Here is a 12,930-nt window from a genome sequence, read left to right as displayed (position 1 = left end):
CTGCAGGTAATAGGCACTTAGGAGTTATGAATATTGATGACTCTTTCACTGCAGGTAATAGACAATTAGGAGTCATAAATATAGACGACCCTTTCACTGCAGGTAATAGTCACTTAGGAGTTATGAATATTGATGACTCTTTCACTGCAGGTAATAGGCACTTAGGAGTCATGAATATAGACGACCCTTTCACTGCAGGTAATAGGCACTTAGGAGTTATGAATATTGACGACTCTTTCACTGCAGGTAATAGGCACTTAGGAGTTATGAATATTGATGACCCTTTCACTGCAGGTAATAGGCACTTAGGAGCTATGAATATTGATGACTCTTTCACTGCAGGTAATAGGCACTTAGGAGTTATGAATATTGATGACCCTTTCACTGCATGTAATAGACAATTAGGAGTCATGAATATTGATGACCCTTTCACTGCAGGTAATAGGCATTTAGGAGTCATGAATATTGATGACCCTTTCACTGCAGGTAATAGACAATTAGGAGACATGAATATTGACAACTCTTTCACTGCCGGTAATAGACAATTAGGAGTTATGAATATAGACGACCCTTTCACTGCAAGTAATAGGCACTTAGGAGACATGAATATTGACGAATCTTTCACTGCAGGTAATAGGCACTTAGGAGTTATGAATATTGATGACCCTTTCACTGCATGTAATAGACAATTAGGAGTCATGAATATTGATGACCCTTTCACTGCAGGTAATAGGCATTTAGGAGTCATGAATATTGATGACCATTTCACTGCAGGATCCTCATTCACTTATTTCGACTTTGGCAATTATGTTGGTCTAAAAGGCCCCGCAGGTTTGAAAGAATTCGCTGACGGTATCGAATATTATTATAATAAATCACATAATGCACGATTATTGAATCCTATGCTGTTTGACCTTGGTATGAACTCAGAGGATATGTGGAACGTGACAAATATTGACAACAAAATTAAATATATAGACGAAACATTTAATTTAATAATGATAGCAGAGTACATGGATGAATCGCTTGTGTTGCTCAAAGAATTGATGTGTTGGGATACAGACGATATTGTAGCATTTTCAATGAATGCACGAGCACCAAAATCAAAAAGTAACATTACTGAAGAAGTGGCAGGAAAGGTACTGAAGTGGCATGCTGGAGATGTAAAATTGTATGACCATTTTAATACAACACTTTGGAAACGTATTGAAAGTTTCGGAAGAGAGCGAATACAAACAGAACTAGCAAAACTGAAATCGAGGCGGGAATACTATTCCAACCATTGTATTGAGAAAGTCATTACAAATGATCCCAAAGTGTGGCGCCCAAATCATGTAAGTGTACAAAGCATCAAAATCAAACCATCTGTAAAGAATGACACAATGTGTCTTGGATTGACGAGAACAGAACTTCCATTCACAGATTATGTCAGGAAGAAACAGTTACAAAATGTGCGTAATTACATTTTTCCTGACAGTCTCTCCCCGTGGCAGACATTTGCCTTGTCAGGATGAAAAGCACAAAGTATGAAGACCATTGAGTTGAAAAATCGACCAAAAACCACTTTTACACACAAAAAAACTGTTGCGAGTCACACACATATTTCCGTTTACAAATGATTTTTTATTAATCTCCAAAAAACGAACTTGAAAAATTCAGTTTGGCATATGTAAATGTAAGTAACTAACAAAAAAAAACAACCACAACACTGGATGCACACACACGTATTGTGTATTCTACTGCCTAAAAACACAGACAGTCATTAAAACATCTTCAACTAAAAAAGTATTGGAGCGTGCATTTCCTGCTTTTCAATACGCGGGGGGAGTGCAACTCACGAAACATTTTCGAGTGTTTAACATGTAGTATGTAGGCGGCGAAGCACCAGCTCCGTTATAGGCAGTGACAATGACGGTATAGTCGGCCATAGAAGTAAGATTTGTGAAAGTGTGTCCACGTAAGCCACTTTCTAGAATCAATTCTTTGCCGGTTTCATTCGTACCCTTACGAAGATCAAAATGGTAACCCTCGATAACGCCATTGGAAAATACAGGATCTTGTCTAACAACAACCGTCATCTCGACACTGTCCCCTTCCAAGAAAGCAAGACTGATTCTCAACTTTACACCATCGAAAGGCGCAGCCTGGTCTGTCAATACATGTAAGGTGTCACCATAATCGCTCCACGACCCGTTAACGCCGTATTCTGTGCGACATTTTGCGCGGAAGGAGTATGCCGTGTAGGGCTTTAGTGCAACAGCGACGAAAGTGTCTTTGTTGTAGGCGTCGTTGATGTTTTTCCACGTTTGATCTTCAGAAACATCATCTCTGTATTGTAAAGCGTACCCCACCTGCAAATAATCTTCAATCCAATTGTCCGGCTTGCCTACCCTGACGTGTACAGTGTAGGGTGTCTTTCGCACGAGTGTTAGGCTAGCGGGTGGTCTGGTACGCGTCTGCGTATCGGGGTTGAACTTAATCTCCTTTTCGTCATGGCCGTAAGCATTCGATACCACAATCCTCATTACGTGGAGGCTGCCGTAGTTGGTCCACCTGTCGAAAAAACACGATCGCCGACCTCTCGTCTCAACGTCTGGACAGTCACGCCATGCTGAAGTTGACTCAAAGTAGTGGCGGTACGTAAAAACCTCTACCGTGTCATTTGTCGAGTCCACCAAATCCCACTCACACCACATCTCGAGAATATTCTCGCTGTAACATTTAAAGTCCGAAATCACTGGTCTCACACCGACGTGCAAATTAACGTTGGCGTAGACCGCATTATGTTTACGACGTCTTCCCCCTACCTTCCTACATGTGTACCGACCAGTGTCAGAATAAGTGATGTTTTCTATTCGGAGGTTCAAGTCCGTCCCGTTCACATTAACGTCGAGTTTAGGTGGTAATTCACCACCTTCATACTGCCACAAAAGTCGGCGTGCATCTCTGCGTCGAGGGTGCCGACACGTAAGGATAACATCGTCACCAACACTGGAGTAAACCTCTTCGGCTTTGATGGAAAGACAGCCAAAACAGGCGATGAGGAAAACAACACAAGCGAGCACAGCAGGCTTCATACTTAGTTGATAATGAGGAAAGATCACCCCTTGCCTTCTTTTATAACCGTGGACTAACCGTCGTAATTTGCATAAAAGACGTGACGAATGTGTTTTACTTGCGTGGATGAAAAAAAAAACACCAGAAAATTTGTTTGTATATATATATATATATATATTTATCACATAAATACGTGCACATGTCGCTCTTTGTTACGCGAGGGAGAAGAAACTTACAGCATTCATGTGGGCATTTCTTTCGATGAAGAAAAAACGAATGGTGGACAAAGGCGTACAGAACTTCCATTCACAGATTACGTCAAGGAGAAACAGCGTTTTTCCTGACAGTCTCTCCCCATGACAGACATCTTCCTTGTGATGATGAAAAGCACAAAGTATGAAGACCGTTGAGTCGAAAACTCGTTGGTAGAAAAACCGACCATGGAAGAATTTGTTCTCTTTATGCAACTTATTACAAATGAAATGCGACAAATGAAGGCCTAATTTAATCAGCCTTGTAATTCGAAAATAAATCTGTTTTATTAACCACGTAACAAAGTGTATTTTATAGTGCTTTTATTCTTATGTAATTCACACACACACACACACACACACACACACATTTCAACAGAGATGGATTCTTTTGTTTTTTAACATTTTATTTTATTTTATTATACTTTAACTTGTTCCATGGTGAAAGCGACTGGTTTTGACGAGTAAAAATAGGATGAATGTGATTGCACATGCAATGACAACACAAAAAACAATTGCTGTTATTGTAGAAAGGTACACACTGCCTGTCTTATCCGCTCTCGAAGGACGCAATGTCGAATGTACATTTGTCATTGTCATTTTGCCTGTCGACGTTGTTTGTTGTATTTTATTAAAAGTTTTTGAAGATATCTCTGACAATGTTTCTCCAACCGTCGACAATGCTTTATGAGATGTTACATCCGGTGAAAGAGATGGTACTTGCATAGTGGAAGTTATTTCTTGTGAAATAGGAGATGTATATGGTGACGATGTTGTCCTGCTGCTAGATGGTGTTGTATGTGACGTGGTAGACATTTGAGTCATGTCGTCGTCCAGAATGGATGATGTTGCTTGTAATGTGGAAGTTGATAACGTTATTTCATCTTGTGTATTTTCAATTTCTGCTACCTCTTCAAGTATTTCAGCTGTGATTGATATGTCACGTGATGTAGGGGATGTACCTTGTGGTGACGACGTTGTTTCACGTGAAGTGATAGACATTTGAGTCATTTCTTCCTCCAGAATGGATGATGTTGCTTGTAATGTGGAAGGTGATAACGTTATTTCGTCTTGTGTATTTTCAATTTCTGCTACCTCTTCAAGTATTTCATCTGTGGTTGATATTTCTTGTGAAGTTGGAGATGTATATGGTGACGATGTTGTCATGCTGCTAGATGGTGTTGTATGTGACGTGGTAGACCTTTGAGTCATGTCGTCGTCCAGAATGGATGATGTTGCTTGTAATGTGGAAGTTGATAACGTTATTTCGTCTTGTGTATTTTCAATTTCTGCTACCTCTTCACGTATTTCAGCTGTGGTTGATATTTCACGTGATGTATAGGATGTACCTTGTGGTGACGACGTTGTCTTACTGCTAGATGGTGTTTCACGTGAAGTGGTAGACATTTGAGTCATGTCTTCCTCCAGAATGGATGATGTTGCTTGTAATGTGGATGGTGATAACGTTGTTTCATCTTGTGTATTTTCAATTTCTGCTACCTCTTCACGTATTTCAGCTGTGGTTGATATATCACGTGATGTAGGGGGTGTACCTTGTGGTGACGACGTTGTCTTACTGCTAGATGGTGTTTCACGTGAAGTGGTAGACATTTGAGTCATGTCTTCGTCCAGAATGGATGATGTTGCTTGTAATGTGGAAGGTGATAACGTTATTTCGTTTTGTGTATTTTCAATTTCTGCTACCTCTTCACGTATTTCAGCTGTGGTTGATATTTCACGTGATGTAGGGGATGTACCTTGTGGTGACGACGTTATTTCACGTGAAGTGATAGACATTTGAGTCATGTCGTCCTCCAGAATGGATGATGTTGCTTGTAATGTGGAAGGTGATAACGTTATTTCGTCTTGTGTATTTTCAATTTCTGCTACCTCTTCACGTATTTCAGCTGTGGTTGATATTTCACGTGATGTAGGGGATGTACCTTGTGGTGACGACGTTGTTTCACGTGAGGTGATAGACATTTGAGTCATTTCTTCCTCCAGAATGGATGATGTTGCTTGTAATGTGGAAGGTGATAACGTTATTTCGTCTTGTGTATTTTCAATTTCTGCTACCTCTTCAAGTATTTCATTTGTGGTTGATATTTCTTGTGAAGTTGGAGATGTATATGGTGACGATGTTGTCATGCTGCTAGATGGTGTTGTATGTGACGTGGTAGACCTTTGATTCATGTCGTCGTCCAGAATGGATGATGTTGCTTGTAATGTGGAAGGTGATAACGTTATTTCGTCTTGTGTATTTTCAATTTCTGCTACCTCTTCACGTATTTCAGCTGTGGTTGATATTTCACGTGATGTAGGGGATGTACCTTGTGGTGACGACGTTGTTTCACGTGAAGTGATAGACATTTGAGTCATGTCGTCCTCCAGAATGGATGATGTTGCTTGTAATGTGGAAGGTGATAACGTTATTTCGTCTTGTATATTTTCAATTTCTGCTACCTCTTCACGTATTTCAGCTGTGGTTGATATTTCACGTGATGTATAGGATGTTCCTTGTGGTGACGACGTTGTCTTACTGCTAGATGGTGTTTCACGTGAAGTGGTAGACATTTGAGTCATGTCTTCCTCCAGAATGGATGATGTTGCTTGTAATGTGGAAGGTGATAACGTTGTTTCATCTTGTGTATTTTCAATTTCTGCTACCTCTTCACGTATTTCAGCTGTGGTTGATATATCACGTGATGTAGGGGGTGTACCTTGTGGTGACGACGTTGTCTTACTGCTAGATGGTGTTTCACGTGAAGTGGTAGACATTTGAGTCATGTCTTCGTCCAGAATGGATGATGTTGCTTGTAATGTGGAAGGTGATAACGTTATTTCGTCTTGTGTATTTTCAATTGCTGCTACCTCTTCACGTATTTCAGCTGTGGTTGATATTTCACGTGATGTAGGGGACGTACCTTGTGGTGACGACGTTGTTTCACGTGAAGTGATAGACATTTGAGTCATGTCGTCCTCCAGAATGGATGATGTTGCTTGTAATGTGGAAGGTGATAACGTTATTTCGTCTTGTGTATTTTCAATTGCTGCTACCTCTTCACGTATTTCAGCTGTGGTTGATATTTCACGTGATGTAGGGGACGTACCTTGTGGTGACGACGTTGTTTCACGTGAAGTGATAGACATTTGAGTCATGTCGTCCTCCAGAATGGATGATGTTGCTTGTAATGTGGAAGGTGATAATGTTATTTCGTCTTGTGTATTTTCAATTGCTGCTACCTCTTCACGTATTTCACGTGATGTAGGGGATGTACCTTGTGGTGACGACGTTGTTTCACGTGAAGTGGTAGACATTTGAGTCATGTCTTCCTCCAGAATGGATGATGTTGCTTGTAATGTGGAAGGTGTATGTAGAGTGTTTAGTGATGTAGGACAGACAATGTCCCTTGTTGCCCACTCGTTGAACCTGTTTTGACAATAAAGGTGCTTGAGCCTGCAGTCACACGCACAGTTATTACGTCTGCACTGAAAGGCACTTCCGTTCCAATGCCTCAAACACATGTCTGTAGATATACATGATTCCCTCTCTTGTGTGACTGTCGTCCCAGCATCACAATGGCATTCTTGTGTACCATTCTCATACAGCTCTCCCATATGACAGGTTTTTAGTGTTCTATCCGTCATCCAGGAAAAGCATGTATCTGACGTGGAGAATGTTTCATAATCTGTACAGTTCTGCGAAAACACGTCCCATGATTTACAGTTGACTTCCTCAACAGAAGCAAACCTACAATTAAGTGTCACAATCAGTCTGGTTGTTTGGGGCAGTGAACATGATAGAGAATATTCGCCTGATGTGCTGTTGCAGTTGCATTCACAATGTCTGTTGCTGCATACGATACGTTGCCTACCGTAATACACACAATCAGTTGACAATCTGCATGTGCCAAGGTGCTGACCATCACTGCATGGGCAACCATTGCTGTTTGACATACACTGTGGTATTATCTTTCCGTCACCGCCATGTGGCCAAATGCCACAAGATGGGTCAGGGAGCTGCATTTCACAAGATTCTCCAACCCTGCCTTGTTGTCTACACAGACAGTTGCTATTGTTGGTAGCAAGGTTTTCAATGAGAAAACCTTTGCCGCTTGCACACGGTGTTTGGGTTACATCATAAAAATGTATGTCACTGATCTTCTCACTGAATGCAAGACAAAGTGTCAAAAATACCAAAAGGAATAGTAAACGAGTTTTCTCTTCCATTCTTTTGTATTTTATTTTATCACAATATATATATATATATATTGCATAAATACATTACTTCCAGAACTATGTTGTGTGTGATAATGTTACTTGATGATGTTTGATCCGAATGACTAAATTATATGTCAAAGTGGCAAACACAATTAGAAACGTCAATCCGATGATTACTCCAATGACTATCCCAATTATGTTGTGTTGTTTGTGACGATCAATATTTTCTCCACTCTTCCTCTCTGTGTTGGTATTGGTGTTGTCACCAGTTTTGGTATTCCTTATGTTACTCTCACTTGGTTTGGTTTTCGGCTTTTTGGGACAGATTAATTTGCCAAGTATTTGTTTTAGAGGAAGCTGACATGCCCAGACGCCTTTTTGTTTACCTTTGTCCAGACACAAACAGTTACAGTATTTGACTTTGCAAGTGTACGTTGGATGAGTATCCAGTGCTGTGAAACGCATATGTTGAAGACATGTGTCTGTTTGATTCATGTCGTGTGGTAATACTGGACAATTGGCAGTTTCATTGAAACAATCACACTCCTCCCCTTCGTCGAGAGCCATGCATTCTGGTCTACCAACATCTTCTGTCCACCGTTTATGCCAATACCACTGTGCAACACATGGTGATGATGAAACCATAATACCATTTTTTGGCTGAATTGTTGATGCGCTTCTCTTTTCTGTGATAGGGGTTGGTGTTGTTGTGTGTTGTTGTCCGTTGGGAGTAGGACACAAATATTGAACTCGATACATCTCTACAGGCTGTGTTTCGCCACATTGAAAAGTACCCTGTCCTTGTGAACAACGACAGGTACACAATTGATGTTCATAGAACATCTGAAACTGATGTGTGGAAGTTTTAGTTGTGTTGATGTGATCACCGAATTTATAACATGCCGTATCGTCGCAAGTACACGTTGTATGACATGCTATGTCTCCAAATGCAATCAATGACCTCGAGTCTTTGGGTAAGACATAGATATCATCTCGAGGAACACATTCACATGAAACCATGTACACGAGAATGCTTAGAATTAAAACACACAAAGACAACACCTTCATTTCTCTCTTTTCTTTTAAAAGTTTCCAATTTGTTTTACGTTAGTATAGATTTTCCCGTCACGAAAATCCTACACTAGTTTTTCTACTGTCCTTTCTCTTAAATTGGAACATGATGTGGATGGAAGGGGTTGGTCTCCTTTATTGACTGGATTTTTATCTTTTTTTGTTGTTTGTTCTTTTGGCCTGGACACTTTTATGTCAGGGGGTAGTTTTCCACCATAAGATGCCATGGACAGTGCCGACTTGATGGATACTGGCTCGTAGTGGCTATGGACGCCTATTAAAATACCGTGATAAAAAACAAGGAAAAACACCCTTATGCTCCACGACATGTACATCACTTTTGACCAAAAGGGACCTAGTCTGTTTTTAGGGCAGTTGTACACGTCTGTTCTTGCTGGACTCGTTCGAAGAATAACCTCCATGCATTCCTCCTCACTACTGTCTAACCTGTAACATTCTGGGAATAAATGCGTGTTGTCAAATAAACAAGGACCTGTTAACAAAAATATGCCTCGTTTTGCAAAATCGAGCAGGGCAAAAGCAACAGATGTTATGGCTATTGTGTACGTGACCATAGATAAGCATCGTCTGATTGCATCGTTGTGTTTTGCATTGGACACAAGTCTTCTTCCTTTGTCTTCTCTCAGAGAGTAACTGAGCAGGCAACAGGCCAAAAAGGGTATAGTGGGTAACCAACTGATCATACTGTAGCTTTCATACCCTGGCAGTGCCTCCACAAACAGACATGCACACAACACAACAGTGGCCACAAGATAGCGTTGAAACGGTATGACACCATAGGCTAACTCTTTGATATTGCCTTCGTATATGCAAAACTGACTGTCTGTCACACATCTTGGACGTCCTTTCGTGCGTATGTGCAAGAGAAGCGGTAAAATGCCACTTGGAATGTATCTGAATACACACATTGTTAAGTAATACAAAGCAGATGCTCCATTACCTAACCGAACTTCGGGACACCGCTGGTGTTCGATATCAAGTCTTGAAGGACCGTCTGTGATGATTTGGTGGCATTCGCTCAGGGTGTTATTGTTGCAGCCGAATGCCTGTTTTGCAATGGCTATGTGGTCACCGTCTGACAAGGCACAAACACTCAAGTGGGTAAATATGTTGTAAAGCAGTGACAAATTACCACTCACAAAAAGGACGATGCAGTTTAACCAAGCCAGTTTGCTGAAAACTTGATAAGTGACCGAATCTCTGACTTCATGGGCTTCAGTTGCAAACCTGGCCAGAAGATAATAGCTGGTGGCAGGTACAATGACCTGCCAATCCACAAGGGGATAGATGTCTATTTGAATGAGAACTTCAATGATCCATGTCAGAGAAAGACAGAGGAGAATCAATATTGAAATGCAAACTTCTCTCATTTTGTTTTCATTTTTATTTTATTTTTCATAACCTTACAACTCATTTATACATTCTTTTGTGACATTGCAAGTGGCGATATTGGAATTTCCGTACACAATTTATTTTGCCCTATGATCATCATAGACCTGAAACTTTTCCACACTCCACGGCATGCTCTGTGGAAATCGTCCAAGTAGGCTAAATCCCAGCCCGAAGATTTCAAGACTCTTGCCAAGGTGTCTTCGTTTATTATGCTATCTAATGTCATACATTCAATGTTGTTGATGGACTTGGCTTTCCCCTTCAGTAGAGGTCTGAATCCCTTTTTGGTTTCTTTTCGTTTCAACTGTATGATCACTTTTGGCATGTCGACTGATTGTATTAGCTGCATGTTTTTGTTTTCTAGGTACAACCTCAAAGCTGGGAACTCGTGTAAACCTTCAGTCATTTGTTTGGCAGACACTTCAATAGACCTGAACCTGAATGGAGCAGCTTCCCTCGGCAATGGCAATCGTAATGTCTGCCCATTGCATGTAACAAGCCATGGTAGATGTGAGAAAAGCATCAACATTGTGCGATGGTAGTGTTCATAGTGATCGAATGTGTCAGTTTTCAAATCAAATGAACAGTCTCTGATATCAACAGTTATACGTTTTCCTGTTTTTGCAGAGTAAACTGGTATGTTTGAATATGCACATTGATAGGGATTGTCTGGATCTGTCAGTGTCAGTGCCTCTTCGTATGTGTCAAACCTAATATCATCAATGTCACAGTCTAGTCTTACAAACACAGATGTTGGTATGTGCCATGCAGTGAGTGTTATCCAATTATCACTCCCTTTGTCTTCCATCCTTTCTCGTTCCTTAGCAAAATGATGTTGTTCGTAAATAGTAGGTATGAATGAACGTGTGAATAAGTGGAATTAAACCACGATGGCTCATTTGTCCTACAAGGGTTGTGAAACAAAACCAAAAAGACTTGTCGCGAGAAAGGACCATGACGAAAATAAATATGACAAATACGACAAATACGATGCAGTGGTTGATATGTTGAGTGACCTTTGTTTGAAAGTGGATGACGGTAGTGGGCAATCAATCAAACCACTTGCTTCTGTCAGACCTCAACCAATTCCAACACCTACTAACAAAGAACCTCGACCATCAGTGCTGTATGCTAAGAGAGCAGTTGGAGCAGAGTGTAAAACGGAAGCCTTTTTAGGTCTAAGTGGTCGTCAGTCACCTAAAGTCGTATTTGCTTCTGAAATAGACTTGCCTGAATATGACGTTGCACTCGACATGTGTTGGACTGAGAGTGACTGTGTTTTGGACGAAAGAAAATCAAACCATCATATCGATCTCACCAATGCAGCTTGCAAATACGACGCACTCATGAGAAATATAGGTCAATCCCCCGGGAAGACTGTCTGGAGATTGTTCAATCCACGTCTTGTCAAACAAGTGAGACTTTTGTCTCCTACAAGGTTTATGGTAATGAGAAAATGGAAACCTGTTGAAGCTCCTTTGTATGACAATGATTTCCTGCAGTGGGAAAGAGACAGGGACATCTCTTGTTCTATGTTACCGTTTGTTCTCCAGCCAGAATGCAAAAACAATGAGTACACATTACATGTACATGAAGAACTTTGTAAGAAATTCGGTGACTTCTACAACCCCATTTTTGACATGATTGATGTGGAATCGAGCGCGCGGCGTCTTCGTCGAACCCCCAGTTCTCTTTCTGACTACATTCTTCAGACTTTCTCTGCATGTGACGTGTTTCCACCCAGTGGCTGCTGGCTTTCTCCCCAAAGTGCCACTTACAGAAAAGTTGCTCTGTGGAAGTATTCGGGCTTCAGGCCAGTTGATTTGTTTTCCCACAATGGTGACAATCTAGAGAGACACGTGGTTCGACATCACCCTGTGAGATGCGAATTGTATTTACATGATGGAAATCATGCCAAATGCTGCAGACCTAGTCATTTGTGTTACGGTTCCTGTAGGGCCAATTCAAGAGATATGGAACTGAGAAGAGCAGTGGCAACTTTTCTTTCTTTAATAAAGACTGACACACGTGACTTCACATGGAAAACTGTCCGTCAACACGTGGACGGTTTAGCTAAGTTGTTAAGATTAGAACCCTAGATAAGAGAGGGGGAAAAAGTCAAAAAAAGAAACCATTTTTTGTTTGTGTATTCATTTATTAACTTTTGTATTTTGTGTTCAAATGAATATTCAAAAAATTGGCACGGGATAAGTATTTTGTACTGTTCTGTCTTCCTCTTCATCTTCATCTACACTTTCGACGTACTTGCATTTCATGCTTGTGTCTTCATTGTAGCGAAATCTTGGTTTCTCTTTTGTTTTTGGCATGGCAAATTCTACTGTGTTTTCGAATCCTTTTTTAGAATGCAGGTATTCCGCGGTTCGTCTTTGTGGGAAGTACTCTTCGCTTAAACTTTCGACATTCTTGAATTTCATGCTTGCATCTACATTATAGCGAAATTTTGGTTTCACTTTAACTTGTTGCATGGCAAATTCATCTGTGTATTCGATTACATTTTTAGAACACATTTTATCGAAAAGGTTCTGCACATTTCGTTCTTCTACTCTTCGTGGTAAATACTCTGTGTACTCTTTGAGTGTGTACTTGGGTTGAGTTTTGTCATTGTATTTGAGTGGTGGACGAGATAGCGACTTCCGTATGGTGGACTTCAAATCCCCAATGTCCCGTGACGATGAAAGTTGTATTTTCTGAAGTTTGAGACTCACAGTTTCACGTGCATTTGACATAGATTTCACATCAAATGTATTTTGTGATATCTTCGTGTCTGTACATAGTTTGAACTGAATGATGTCCAACTGTTGTCTTTGGTATATTGCAGTGCGGCATATTGGACATGAAAATTGAGACGTTTCTTCGTCCATGGCATTTACTCTTAAATTCTCCTGCAGACATGACT

The 12,930-nt window shown here is 40.6% G+C and overlaps 2 protein-coding genes across 2 annotated transcripts in view; one reads left to right on the top strand and one right to left on the bottom strand.

Moving 5' to 3' along the window:
* The window catches only part of LOC144440436 (hydroxylysine kinase-like), a 204,871-nt gene that overhangs the window by 16,754 nt on the left and 175,187 nt on the right, over nt 1–12,930 (bottom strand). The gene's annotated exons all lie outside the window — the stretch shown is intronic.
* The window catches only part of LOC144440412 (galactosylceramide sulfotransferase-like), a 31,281-nt gene continuing 19,097 nt past the window's right edge, over nt 747–12,930 (top strand). Inside the window, exon 1 of the mRNA XM_078129784.1 lies at nt 747–1,334. Coding sequence (XP_077985910.1) covers nt 747–1,334 — 588 coding nt within the window. The remainder of the gene's footprint in view (nt 1,335–12,930) is intronic.

This window comes from Glandiceps talaboti, chromosome 9, assembly GCF_964340395.1.
Source record: "Glandiceps talaboti chromosome 9, keGlaTala1.1, whole genome shotgun sequence".
NCBI classification, from domain to species: Eukaryota; Metazoa; Hemichordata; class Enteropneusta; family Spengelidae; genus Glandiceps; species Glandiceps talaboti.
The sequence above is the reverse complement of the archived record's forward strand: the minus strand, read 5'-3'. Positions and strand labels throughout refer to the sequence as shown.